This window comes from Priapulus caudatus, unplaced genomic scaffold, assembly GCF_000485595.1.
Source record: "Priapulus caudatus unplaced genomic scaffold, Priapulus_caudatus-5.0.1 Scaffold644, whole genome shotgun sequence".
Classification (NCBI taxonomy): Eukaryota; Metazoa; Priapulida; class Priapulimorpha; order Priapulimorphida; family Priapulidae; genus Priapulus; species Priapulus caudatus.
The window spans coordinates 61,398-75,480 of record NW_014577705.1 but is presented as its reverse complement, the minus strand read 5'-3'; the positions used below and the strand labels follow the sequence as shown (position 1 = coordinate 75,480).

General features: G+C 42.7%; 3 protein-coding genes across 3 annotated transcripts in view; 2 read left to right on the top strand and 1 right to left on the bottom strand.

The window, feature by feature from the left end:
* LOC106812400 (fibulin-1-like) overlaps positions 1-5,525 on the top strand; it is a 16,735-nt gene extending 11,210 nt beyond the window's left edge. Inside the window, exons 5-10 of the mRNA XM_014816270.1 lie at positions 217-345; positions 1,138-1,269; positions 1,971-2,065; positions 2,299-2,458; positions 2,890-3,013; positions 3,912-5,525. Of these exons, the coding sequence (XP_014671756.1) occupies positions 217-345; positions 1,138-1,269; positions 1,971-2,065; positions 2,299-2,458; positions 2,890-3,013; positions 3,912-4,317 (1,046 nt within the window). The 3' untranslated portion in view covers positions 4,318-5,525. The remainder of the gene's footprint in view (positions 1-216; positions 346-1,137; positions 1,270-1,970; positions 2,066-2,298; positions 2,459-2,889; positions 3,014-3,911) is intronic.
* A 711-nt stretch (positions 5,526-6,236) lies between these two features.
* Positions 6,237-8,527, top strand: LOC106812405 (fibulin-1-like). Its single transcript, XM_014816276.1, has 3 exons — positions 6,237-6,445; positions 7,301-7,389; positions 7,646-8,527. The coding sequence occupies exons 1-3, from the start codon at positions 6,237-6,239 to the stop codon at positions 7,786-7,788; spliced, it is 441 nt and encodes a 146-aa protein (XP_014671762.1). The 3' UTR covers positions 7,789-8,527.
* A 102-nt stretch (positions 8,528-8,629) lies between these two features.
* Positions 8,630-13,901, bottom strand: LOC106812406 (40S ribosomal protein S21-like). The gene is made up of 6 exons (XM_014816277.1): positions 13,850-13,901; positions 13,668-13,734; positions 10,081-10,144; positions 9,804-9,875; positions 9,185-9,240; positions 8,630-8,782 (listed from the first exon to the last, which is right to left on the bottom strand). The coding sequence occupies exons 2-6, from the start codon at positions 13,715-13,717 to the stop codon at positions 8,770-8,772; spliced, it is 255 nt and encodes an 84-aa protein (XP_014671763.1). The 5' UTR covers positions 13,718-13,734; positions 13,850-13,901; the 3' UTR covers positions 8,630-8,769.
* Positions 13,902-14,083: the final 182 nt, after the last annotated feature.

Here is a 14,083-nt window from a genome sequence, read left to right as displayed (position 1 = left end):
CGCACGCACGCACGCACGCACACACACACACACACACACACACACACACACACACACACACACACACACACACACACACGCGCGCGCGCGCGCATACCTACACTTGCGTACGCACACGTAATCTCAACCTCCATCATATATATAACACACGATAGAAACTTAAAAATCTGCGGTACATACTTCACTCAGCGCTCATTCATCTTGACTACTTGGCAGACTTGGACGAGTGTACAACAGGGACCCACGAGTGTCGCGGCGGGCAGATCTGTCGGAATCGACCCGGAGGCTACACCTGCCAGTGCGAGACGGGCTACATCTACAACGGCATCATCAAGATATGCGAAGGTACTATCCCTACTCCTCATGCACGCCCTGTCGACTGCTGGTTATATGTTATTCGGTGTAGTGACAGAAGCGAATTATAAAAAATGTTCATCATGATTTTACATTATGTTCTTAATGTCCCTTATCCTCTTATCGTCCCTAGTATAATTCTTATTATTATAATTATCTTACTCTTTGTAGTAGTGACATTTAAATTCCGCATGGAAGTATCGAATCTCTCCACAGACATTGTATATATTGGCATCCAGCATAAAGCCTATCTAGCGTATTATTTTTTATGAGGAGCATATTTTATTCGTTAGAGTCTTGATGTATGCGTTCAGGAATATTTTTTGTTCCGACTTGATGATTTCCTAGTACTGCTGGTAATCATACGCTACATGGGAATCTGTCTTTGATAGTCAATCCTAGTCTCGATCTTCTGTGCATGCGTCTGGTCGAGCGTGCGCGTGTGTGTACGTACGTGCGTGCGTGCGTTCGTACGAGCGTGCGCGTGTGTGTACGTACGTGCGTGCGTTCGTACGAGCGTGCGCGTGTGTGTACGCACGTGCGTGCGTTCGTACGAGCGTGCGCGTATGTGTACGTACGTGCGTACGTTCGTACGAGCGTGCGCGTGTGTGTACGTACGTGCGTGCGTTCGTACGAGCGTGCGCGTGTGTGTACGTACGTGCGTGCGTCCGGTCGAGCGTGCGCGTGTGTGTACGTACGTGCGTGCGTTCATACGAGCGTGCGCGCGTGCGTGTACGTGTGGAACCATGTTAGCATGAACCATGCATCCGTTTTTTAACGCAGACATCAATGAGTGTGAGCGCTATGGCTCCTATATCTGCTCTCGCACCGCGGACTGCATCAACACGCCTGGATCCTACACATGTGAATGCCACGACGGATTCCGTGCCGACGAAACTGGAAAGATATGCAGAGGTATAGGGTGGTGTTGCTACAAGATAACGGGTTATGTGTAAGAATTCAGCATGAAGCAGAACTGTAGAAAGAGGTAATCACGAAAGATGGTATAAGGAATTGTATGACTGGACTGGTCATAGAATGAAAATATAAGGAATGTGTCAGAGCAACGCAATCTCCCGTACCCGTGGCCGTTGGAAATCGACCTACCCTTATGAGCAAGTTAACCGCGACTTCGCGTATATTATTGCTAGGTCTGTAAAGCTATAGACTAGTTTACACGCGTTTTTCACACGTGCATGTCAAATTGTCGCCTTTGCGGTATTTCGTCGCCAAGTATTGTCGTTATCCTTGCACGTCCTCACAGATAGCTTAGTTCTTCATCAGAAAACGCATTTTCACCAGTGAGGCGTGATTGACTCTAGCCATGATTATCTTCCTAATATGAATTGAATGATTGAATGATAGATTGATTGATTATTTGATTGGTTGATTGATGGAATATTGAAATACTGATTACAGTGTTAGAAATAGAAGCCTGTTCCCCCACTCCTAAGCTGATAACCTTTGGGCAGGGTTGGCTGGCCATTTTTTTTTATAGATTTCTCTATAGGTTACATAGTGGAAATCAGTTTTCACATTCGGGACTGACTGGGATTTCAGGATTCATAGACTGATTTATTTACTATTTATCGACGCAAAATTAATTTTCAATACAGATATCAATGAATGCGAGGAGTCAACGACTATCTGCCATCAGCAGTGTCTCAACACGTGGGGATCCTACCAGTGTCACTGTGATAGTGGCTACCAGGTATTCACAGCATATCCGAATCAGTGGGAAAAGGTTATAGCCTTATGTAAAAATAGTTCACGGGACCCGTGTTAAATCGCCTGCACACGAACCAGATATTAATCTCTTGTTTAAATAAACCAAATAATAGATAGAATAATTAATAAAAAATAATTAATATGGTTTAAAAATGAAAAAAAAACATTGGAAAGTAATTAAAATAACGAAAAAGAGATAATTATTATTACCGACAGCTGGCCGAGGACAAGCGAACATGTCGCGACATCGACGAGTGCTCACTGTGGTCAGGCCGAGGCAGTTTGTGCATAGGCTACTGTGAGAACACACCCGGCTCCTACGCGTGCACCTGCCCGCAAGGCTACACACTAAGCACTGACGGGCGCACGTGCCAAGGTGAGTGACCACGGGTCAACACTGTACGGCCACTCAAAATAAATCACTAAAGTGGGCCTTATAGTCATGTAGCTGTCCGTCTATCTGCCACACACTCGGTGGAGGCACGAAATTTGTGCTTTATAGACGGGTATTCGTTCTATAGCGGTTTACACTAGCATAGGTTTTATTGTTTATGTCAGAGTGAGTGAGAAGCGATTATATACGTCAGTGTAACTAAACGTGCGCACGCCAATGGTGTACGTCAGCAAATGTGCGTAAATCCCACGGGATGTTAAGTGTACAATATAATTGTGAGGTACAGTGTATAGAATATATAGAACAATATAGTATAGTTCAAGTGAGATATAGTTACATCAATACCTATACAAGTGTACGCGGTCCTTGATGATAGTTTACTTCTTGCTTCTTTGATTCCTCCGCCGTTTCAGATAACGACGAATGCGAGACGAACCCATGCCAGCTGGACGAACTCTGCCTGAACACCAGGGGAGACAAGAAATGTATAACCATCACTTGTCCGCAGAACTACGTCAAAGATCCCGACCAGAATAAGTAAGTTCTTAGGCTATTGAAGCAGCGCAGTCAGCGCTATGGTTCATTAGGCGAGGGCGTCCCCGCCGAGAAAATAGCCAGTGAGGGCCTCCTGATTACACGAAGGGTTAATTACAGAAGCTAATTACCGTCAATTGCTTTGTACTCACAATGTACCTGAAAGCATTCTTTTATCTTTTAGTGCCAATATCGAACAAAATATTGACAACTACTAGCTACTTTCCAGTTTTACTTTTTTGTGTGTGCCACACAGCCACGGCTTTAACCCCTGCTATATAGTTAGTGTGTTAACCCACCCCCAGCTACGCTGCACTTACACTTTAGCCACTGCCTGGTTGACCTGACAGAAGCGTCTGTTGGTTTTTTTTCTATCCAAGTTAGCCGTTTTGGTCGAAAATAAGTGAATAATTATACGCGATTCCCGGGAATAGATCTCATGCCTGGTGGAAGCTACGTTAGATATTAGGGGCCTTGCTGTTGTTAAGGCTTGCAGCAGAGGTGTTTGGGGTTCCTCTGCGAATTCCAGCCCGGACTTCACAGCATGCAGATATACCAGTATATACACGGTGGTCACCTTTACCGATGTACGGCGAAAACACATGTAAAATTTGCAGTGTATCTGTATACACATAGATCGTATTTAGGCCAGATATTGCTCGCTTTCTGGAGAAGTAGGAAATAAGAAATTTGCATTGCTAACTCTTTACTTTCGGATACCCTCCATTCAAATAAATTTTCATAATAATTGTTTTTATCAAAAGCGACAAATTCTTTCCGACGTTGTACACTCGTACGATTGTTAAAATCGTCTCCACCACTTGACTATTATACCGTATCGACTATATTTAGCAGTCGGTTTCGCTCGCATGCAGATTTCTTGGTTTTCCTCTTCCCGCAGTCGCTGCACGCGAGAGTCGGTCGTCTGCCAGCAGGGAGATCAGGCGTGCATCAACCGGCCGCTCGCCGTCAGCTATAATCACCTGGCCTTCCAGTCGAACATGCACATCCGGCCCGGCGGCCTCGACTTCTTCACGATGCGTGGCGCCCTCTGGTCGACGACGACGCTGCGCTTTGAGATGGAGATGGTGAACGCGCGCGTGCCGCAGAGCATAGTCGCCGCGACGCAGGAAAGCTTCCGGTTGAAGCGCGTCGGCGCCAACCAGGCGATCATAGCGCTCATGGAGCCACTCAAGGGCCCGCAGGAGGTCGAGCTCAGCCTCAAGATGAAGATATTCTCAAACGGACAGTACGCCGGCGTAGCCGTGGCAAAGATCTACATCTACGTCAGTCCGCACGACTTCTAGACTGCTGACAGATGGCGCCACCGGGGACGTCCGAGCGCGGTCGCCATTGGCTAAAACGGTCCGGGCATTGGTACCAATAAACACCAATCCTATGATGCATGTATAGATAGCCATGGTGCTATCAATCTCGCCAGAGAAGACACGCGACCGTTTGAGTTCAATCGCAAGGGTTGAATCGTAGATTTTCATAACCCTGTAGTTTGTATTGCTACATGCGGCGCAGCGTGCGGAATTTAACGAGTTAGCGTCAGAGACATAGTGAGCGCTGGGGAGCGAGAGAAGTGGGTGGGGTGGGGGCGGGCCGATTGCTGGGACGCGATGTTAATGTATATCACAGAGAAGCGTAGTCGAATGAACGCCAAGAGATATAAACAGAAGTGCATTATAAAAACACGTCTTACGTCTTATTATATCACTGCAAACTATCTAGAAGATCGGTGATGCTCTATCTTTCAAACTAACAATATAATAGCACTATAATAGCATCCAACATGTGAAGGCGGGAACAGATCTGTATGCCGACAATGTGATCAGTGGCGTATCCAGAAGTAAAATCAGAATTCTAGGGGGGGGCGAATCATGCGAGCTCAAAGGGGGAGGATGTACAAAGGCTAAAATACCCTTGCCCTGCAAATTCTAAGGGGGACGCGCCCCCTTAGATTTCTGGATCCGCCACTGGTGATGTATATGCATCTAGGAATTCCGCAAATATAATTATATATATATATATATATGATATTTTCAATATATGTAGAGAAATGACATCACAGTTGTCTTCTAAAAACTCTGATAAGATCTAGCACGTGTTGTAATCTAAACGGGTGCCAATTAAATGTTTTAATATACATATAAACACCCACATGCAGTTACATGTAGATCTGCATACTGTAATCACGTCCTAAGTCCTACTCACTCATACACGTGCGCACAAACTTTTTCGCTTTCTATCGTGTTACGAATATGTGGCTTGCTCGCGCCAAAATATTACTTTTTACCATTGAAATTACTTTCAATCGTTTAGTGTTTCTATCACATTCCATTCCAAAATCAATATTTTACTGTTAGCATCATGATTAACCATCATGTGTCTGCGATGACAAATTCACAACTAAAATGAATCCGAATGTAGTTATATGCGCGTCGTTTTTTTCTTAGCTGCTGTATTTAGATAATGACCGCATCTTATATAAATAAAATGTTATAATTGATTTTGAATATGCTACCCGTTTAATTAAATATCTAATCAAATTACCTCACAACAAAAGATATACGCGCAAATTTCTTGTAAGTACGTATATGCTTGATAATAAGACACAGTGAACACATGCGCGCATCCATGAAGAAATGTGTACGCACAGGGAAATCAGTTTTTTAAACTGCCATAATCACACTTCGATCTTACTGAGGTCTGTAAAAGCGAGCAATAAACTATTAGGGATCAATGCTTCTATACCATTTATTCGTAGCCGTGCATGTATACTAGCTAATAGTTTCTTTGCTGGAACTCAACAAATTAGTGACTAGCTCCAACCGTGCAACCCTTCAGTCCGCAATGGAAGCCGATCAGCTAATACCATACTAGCACGACATTCATTGACCCAACTATTCCACAATTACAGCCGATAATGAGAGGTATAGTCCCGTAACATGATCAAAGTCATACGTGGGGGAGAGAAAACACATTGACACTCACCTGAATAATGACGAGGTAGGGGCGCAGCTCCCAGTAAGCGTACATAAGTGTGGGCAGTGGTTGATTGTGTGCGACGAGGTAAAACACGAATAAAAACACGACGACTTACTTAGTTTAGATTTATTTACTAGGCTCTTATTTTAGTTTCCTCTAGAATCTAGGGGGAAGCTGCCCGCCCTTACACCCCCCCCCACAAGACACCACAACCCTGAGGTATAACATATATATGAGCTATTTGCATGTACACGTCACCACGTTACGTCATCCGTGTTGCAGGGTGGATGACGGCTACCTGTGTCATAAGACGTGCGAGGTACGCGACACGGCCTGCTCGGGCAATCTCACGCACACCATCACGTACCAGTGGATCCATCTGCCCAGCATCGCCGTGCTACCGGCGCCCATCGTCATCACCAACATGCAGGCACTCGTCAGGTATTGGTGGGTCTAGATCCAGGGGCGTAGCCAGTATGTAGCCACTGTAGGCCCGGGCCTACACTTTTTTTGGCCAAGTTATCTTTTTTTTTAAAACACCCATAATTCAAATCCATAAGCTTGCTGGACGAGTTTAAGAGTCTAGGACAGGAAAAACTATTGAAATGAACGTAGCAAGAATATGGCTAAATTAGGTGACCTATTCTTCTGTCATCTAGGCTGTCATTTCTATCGCGTGCCGTTTCATTCAACACTCTACCCGCCGAAAAAGACTAGGATCCGATCTTGTCAGTTTTTTAACATTTTAACTCGTTCGTAACACTATTTTAACTCGTTTGTTTTTTGGGTTTAAAAGTGATATTGAATGAGGTGTCTCAAGTTAGCAAGAGGCCAGGGAACCAGAATGAACACTCGGGAAGGGCCGTTTCCGGCCATCTGGGGGTTTGTAAAACCAAAAATTTTCTTGTGCGCTCCGCGCAAACCGATGGTGGCGGTCCGCTCAGATAGTCGTGCCTACAACTTTGAAAATCCTGGCTACGCCCCTGAGATCTGTTGATCGACGGCAATCACTCGTCTTCCAAGTACCATATACTATTAGATTGCAGGTCTCATCTTCACTAAATATTCCAGTAAAACTTTGGCAATGTACACATTATAGTCTAAACTGTGCATATTAAAAGGTCATTTAAAGGAAACCAAGTGGCCTTTATAGATGGTATCTGTTCTATAGACGTGGTTTCACTGTATAACTGTCACTCAGTGTATAGGTATCCGTTCACCACATTCACAGGTTTGATTGTACTAGAAGTAACCCATAATGTAGAATATATATGGCCTACTTCATGTATTTTGCAGGTCTGGGATGCAGGCGGTACAGGTTACATATGAGATCTTGATTGCTGACCAATCAGACCTGTTTGATGTACGTCAATCGGGACACACTGGTAATGTATTATTGATAAATACGCATGTATTTTAGGTTTATTTTCAACTTATCTCAAAATTAAATAATTTTATGCAACACTAATTAGTGTAAACGATCACATTCTCATTATAAACGAGTAATGGCAACGGTTAAAACACGTTTCTGTCAGGTTAATGTTTGCACCTAGTAGCCTTACTGTGCTGTTCTTGATCTACGTCTATAAACTTGACAGCAACGAGTTAAGTCGCGTACTGAAGCCGCAATTATTGAAACAGGCGGCCTGAGACTGCTGAGGCCGATACAGGGCCCCTACTCGGACACAGTGCACCTTCAGATGACTGTAAGAAGTCCCTTCGGCAATGTGCTCTCCGTCCATCTCGCATACATCGTCATCGACGTCTCCGCCAATCTCTTCTAGGGGACACGGGGGTGTGACAACACATTAGGACATCACCATGACCGATCGTCGAGAGCGTTAGTGTACAATCAGTGTTAATTACGCACTGCCACGTCGTGTGCATAGAAAGATCTAGAGTACTGCTTTCACATGTAATCGTAGTAGTTCAAACCCCACAACCATGCACCAGTAAACCAACATGCTTTTACAAACCCCAAGACAACATGCTAAGTCTGCATGGTCTGTTCACAAATTGATCATATCTAGATCATAGATCACTGCTATGTAAGCATATATGCCTTATATCTGAGCTTCTCCAATGATGATGTCCATGTGATTATAGATGTGTAAAAGCTTTCACAGATATTCATATATATAATCGAGTGGAGTGCATTGACAAATGCAGTGGCCAATTACACGACTTATTAGTTGCTTTACCACCAAATCAGAGGCAGCCATATGCATTGTTGATAATCGTGACCCTTACATCACTTATATAGTGTGTTAACCAGAATCGTTGATCGCCATTTCAAATCACACTGCTCACGCTTGTTTTATTCTTTATTATACCAAATACCCAAAAGAATTCAATAACTGAGCACTAATAATGTAGCGGAGTAAAATGTAACCCATATTCTATCTGTAGCAAATGCACTATTTTTATGTAGACTTATGTATGAAAGTTCATATCTTAGCCTAATTAATAATCATGGTATTGGAGTTTTTAATAGGAAATTATTTTACCAATGACATTGGATAACTCATAAGGTATGTAAAGCAACTGTTTCCATATATTACCACTGCAATTTTAAATTCTTTTAGACATGTATTAGTACTACACACATAACAAAAGATACTTGTATCCAATGAATCACACAGCTTTAATGCATGGATCGAAACCAGACCTTGTTACAGAAAAGACCATTGAAGCTGTCCCTCGGTATTTGTAGATGTAGTAGTCATAGTTGATGTATATTTGCAACCCTGGCAGGCAGTAGATACTCATTGGAAACTCCTGAAATATATTACAAATATAATAATAATAATTATTATTATTAGCATCATTTAAGTCACATTTACACGCTCTGCCACTAATAAATATAAACCATAAATAGGAATTCCCAACTTTCTTCATAGGAAGACAATAACCTCTGTAAAATCTGTACACTTCTACAGCTATGGCACCCAGCACCCAATAATTAGCTGGTAGCCAAACTAGGAGAAGCAACTGAACAGCATACACTGATATGTGGACCAGAACAGCTCACAACACAGTGAATTACTGACAGCATTTGTTATTCCACAAGTGTAACGCCAGGGTTCTCATCTCGTTAGAAAACCTAGCTGACTTTCTCATGGGATTAATCATGACACACTGCAGTTTAATTACAATGTTTTGGTACAAGCTTGCACTCACTTTGACAAAATGTTATCCTTTTTCGCCAATCTGTTAATACAGCCATCAGATTCGCCCTGTAAAAGAACAACAGATTTAATCAAGCAGGGATTACAGGCGTGCCCTTATAATCCCATCAGTTATTTGCCAACTATGTTTGTTTCAACAACTAAGGCAACCAGTACAGAACAACTTGTTGCCAACTCTCAGGAAACCACTAAGCAGTGTTCACTGATATGCAGACCAGAACGGCTTGCAAGGACAGCGGACAATGTCTAGCACTTTATGTACCACAAGTGTAACGCAGGGCCGGCAGAGTGCGTTCTGCGATTCTCACAAAGTGGTCATCGCCAAACAGATCCAGCCCAGCTGACTTACGAGTGGAAAACGAGCTAAACCAACACCTGAACGCATGTCGTTGAACTGCTATTTACTTAAATCTAAAGATAGTCAGACCCAGTGTGATATGGTTTGCAATAGGAAACAGATTCAGGTTTACCTGCAGCGTTTACTAAACAGCAATTGTGCGACGAAATTGATGTATTAGCCACAACTACGACAACAATCCCATCTCAGCATAGGCTAGGAGGAGACAAAATACTACTCTTTTGATGATACTGACAGAAAAACAAAAAATTACCATGCGCCTGATTGATCCACAAACAGCATAGGTTTTGTATGTACCAGTCACTCTCCCAGTTGTTTCGTCAACCTAAAATATGGTTAAAAGCAATGTATTATTTGTTGTTGTTAGCATTTTCAAAGTAAAAATCAAAATATCAGAATGTTAACAAGTTACACAATCATTGGGAATTTACTTTTTCTATAAAAAACGAGATTTACATTTGTGAATATTGCATATTAATGATTAACTATATATCTTTATAACCATATGTGCATTGCTACACAATACTTACATCAGAGATGTTCAACTGAATAGAGGCATAGTCTCTTGCATGGATGATTCTATTGCTGGCAGAACTATATAAAAAATTTAAAACTTGCTTTAGTTTACAACAAGTGCCACAGAGCGACAGCGCTCATCTAACGTCTACTGCGGTGACTCTGTGGTGGAGTGGTGGGATTCTAGTAAACCCTGTTAGTCCCAAAGTTCCAAATGTGTTCACAATACACGCCCGAACACAGTGGAATGCACAGGGATGTATCAGGAACCTTCTCAAACAGAATGTTCGTTGGGATCGTTATGAAAGTTGCCACGAGATGGCGCGTACGTTTAAGTGTCTTCAGATTAAAGATGGAAGCTCCCATCATACGTAGTTAGCAACAACTATCTGCAAGACAGAATAGGTAAGCACTCATCCATTTACCATACGCAAGCCTACAGGCTGCAAATTGCAATAGAGAGCTGCCACCTGTAACCAATTAAGGCAGGCAAAAAACTGCACCAACACATGCACTGGCAGCAGCCACTGGCAGTGGCATACGTTACATGTAACATACTGACAGACAGAATGCCATAGAAATTATACGATTTAAGGAGCATAAACCTTACTTTAACCAAATTAGCTTTTGAAATTTCACTGTGACATTGTAGCCTCATACATCCAGGCATGTATAGATTCTACTAGCAAACCGGCCAGTCAAATTCTTTCTAACAGACAGTCAACAATCCATGTTTAACCCTCCTCTTGAGGCGTCAAAGGTTATCCGACACTTTACTCTTCGCATGTCAGCAGAAGGGACATTTCATGTCCTTTCAATAAAGCCATAAAAATGCTAGGTCACCGCTGAAACAAAAAAGTTTTTCAATCGCTCCGTCAGACCATTGCTTCCTCAGAAAATGTCTAAAATCTGCCCTGTGCCCACTGACCTGTGACCTCCAATTTCGGCACAGTGGATGGCTTTTCCTTACATACACCGACTATCACGAGCCTAGATCGAGCCGTTTAGATTTGTGCCGCAATTCTGTATTTCCTCCCTATACCGTAAGTTAAGGAGTGAATGTTCCCCCTTCTTTTACACCTCTTGACCTTTGACCTTTGACCCCCAGCTTCAACATCCCAACTCGTTTTCGGATTACCCCCCCACGTCCCGAATATCGTGACCGTACGTCAAGCGGTTAAGATTTGTGCCCAACTGTTGACGGACGCACGGACGGACGCCCGGACGGACGCCCGGACGGACGCACGGACGGACGCCCGGACGGACGGACGGACGGACGGACGGACGGACGATCATGCGATTCTACAAGCTGCATCTGACTATGTCAGATGAGCTAAAAACTACCTTTCATCATCAAGCAATCAAAATCATACACAATCCAGATTAATAAAATTGAGGTGGTGTAATAAAACTAATTTGCATTACTTTTGAACTTGAGTAACCACCTTCATTATGCAATCTTAATAGTACACATACATATTTTGCAAGATTTAAATTAATGTAGTTTTGGCAATACATTTTGAGGATTCAACACGACTCACACGTATTACTTGGCCCATGTTAGTTGCAGGTAAATAGACACCAAAAACCATAGCGACACATACGCCGTCAATGATCAAGCTTATCGAGAACTAGCGCACCCAACACACTGTCACTGGTCCAGAATACAATGCTAGCCACGAAGTTCGAGCGATCCCTACTTTACGCACGCGCTTTTGTGCACGCGTTGATAGATACAATAATGTAACCCAAACCCAGGATAGGGTTACCACCAACACAACACACACCTATATACACACCTACACACACACAACACACACACATATACACCCAACACACTGTCACTGGTCCAGAATACAATGCTAGCCACAAAGTTCGAGCGATCCCTACTTTACGCACGCGCTTTTGTGCACGCGTTCATAGATACAATAATGTAACCCAAACCCAGGATAGGGTTACAACGCGAGCGTATGGTTTTCTGTGGAGGACATTCAGGAAACCCCTGAGTGAATCACTCGGGGCAGTTTGCTGGTGCGTTTTCAGAGACTAGAACTTCCAAACTGGGTTTATTCTAAACACGAACCTTTCTCCGCTATCCTGGAACTTACTATGTATCACAATACTCTGTATTAAACTAATATAACCTGTTACAAAAATTCGAAGTGACGAGCGACAGATATTTCGAGCGCCATTTCTGTTGACCTGTGACGTACGCATTCCCAATGCACATAGCGTTCGACTAACTTCGACTCCAGGATCGAATGTATCATGGGATGCCTGCTGTCAGTCGTGACGTCATGACGAAGTTAGCCGAACGCTATGCGCATTGGGAATGCGTACGTCACAGGTCAACAGAAATGGCGCTCGAAATATCCGCCGCTCGTCACTCCGAATTTTTGTAACAGGTTATATTAGTTTAATACAGAGTATTGTGATACATAGTAAGTTCCAGGATAGCGGAGAAAGATTCGTGTTTAGAATAAACACAGTTTGGAAGTTCTAGTCTCTGAAAACGCACCAGCAAACCACCCTGAGTGATTCACTCAGGGGTTCCCTGAACTTCCTCCACAGAAAACCATACGCTCGCGTTGTAACCCTATCCTGGGTTTGGGTTACATTATTGTATCTAACGGCATAAACGCGTTGAGTGCGTTGGCAAACTAAAGTCAACAAGACCATGTTATGAAGAAACATGATGCCGACTACATATGGTATGCATAGAATGATATAGCTGCTGACACAAGATTGCGCCCAAAAATTCATCATCCAGCATTCTGTCAGACACACTGACACAAACAATTACGTGATTGCGAACCTGCGGCCAAAGCAAAAATGTCATTGAATGATAACTAGTCCGCAAATGCAGACGTTATAACTCCGCTTTGCTAATCTGAGGGTGCAGGTTTATCGTCTGCAGTCACCCTTGTAAAAATTGTTGCAATTTTTGTTGAGGGCAATGGATAGGTGAATCGAGTAGCACTGAGGGCGTGACGGGGGTATAGCCAACCCAAAATATCAAGTACAGACCTTCTATTTGTCAATATCGTTTTCCGAAAACTTTATCTCCGTTTCAGAACTTTGTTTTCATGCAATAATTCATCCTAGTAAGAGTAACTTCGATATTTTTGACCATATTGGACAGATTTTTCAATCGACCAATGAAATTCACTTCCGGTAGCCTCGGGTTCACTCGGAAATAATAATTCGAAAATAATAATAGATGGCGCGGACTACCTACCATGTTTCCTGTTGAACATCAGGAATAGCCGAAGTAACCGGAAGTGATTTTCATTGGTTGACAAATGTGAATGAAGACAGAACATTTTCATTGGATTAACCATTACTCATTAGGTTAACAACTTGATATATTCTTATGTTGTGGCCGCTACCAGGACATGATAGCGTGCATGCACGTAGATAAATGATTCAAGTTCAGATTAAAGTAAGTTCCACGCAATAGGATTGTATATATCGGGCGCATATATTACTTATAAGTACCACCTCCAAACTGGAGGTGGCTTTCCGTGATTGAGATAGACACGGCCGCAGACACCATTACTGTGGTCTGCGTCGGCTCGGACTAAAGTAAATGATAACCTACCATTTCCTAGGAATGTACATGTCAACGTATTCTCCTGCTTCGTTCTGCATATTGAATTTGTGTTTGCCTGAAAATATTAAAAGTAGGTTACTGTACACAGTAAATAAAAAATATATCTGATGAATATTAGCTCATGTACTCATTTCTGGAATTTTGTACACGAAAATCTCAAAAATACAAACCACGAGCAGGGTCACTACCGGAAAAAGAGGGAGTACTTATCGTGCTGAAACAAGTGAACAAAACATTTTGTGAGTTTTAAATAAATGTTAATAAAAGTCTGCGTATTAAGTAAAATAACAGCGAAAAGTTTATAATATTTTATACTAGTTCCTAATTACTATTTAAACCTACACGAAACTAATTTGTTGATTCGATTTTTCATTTTGGTCACGTGACCGCGTTTCCGTGTTCCG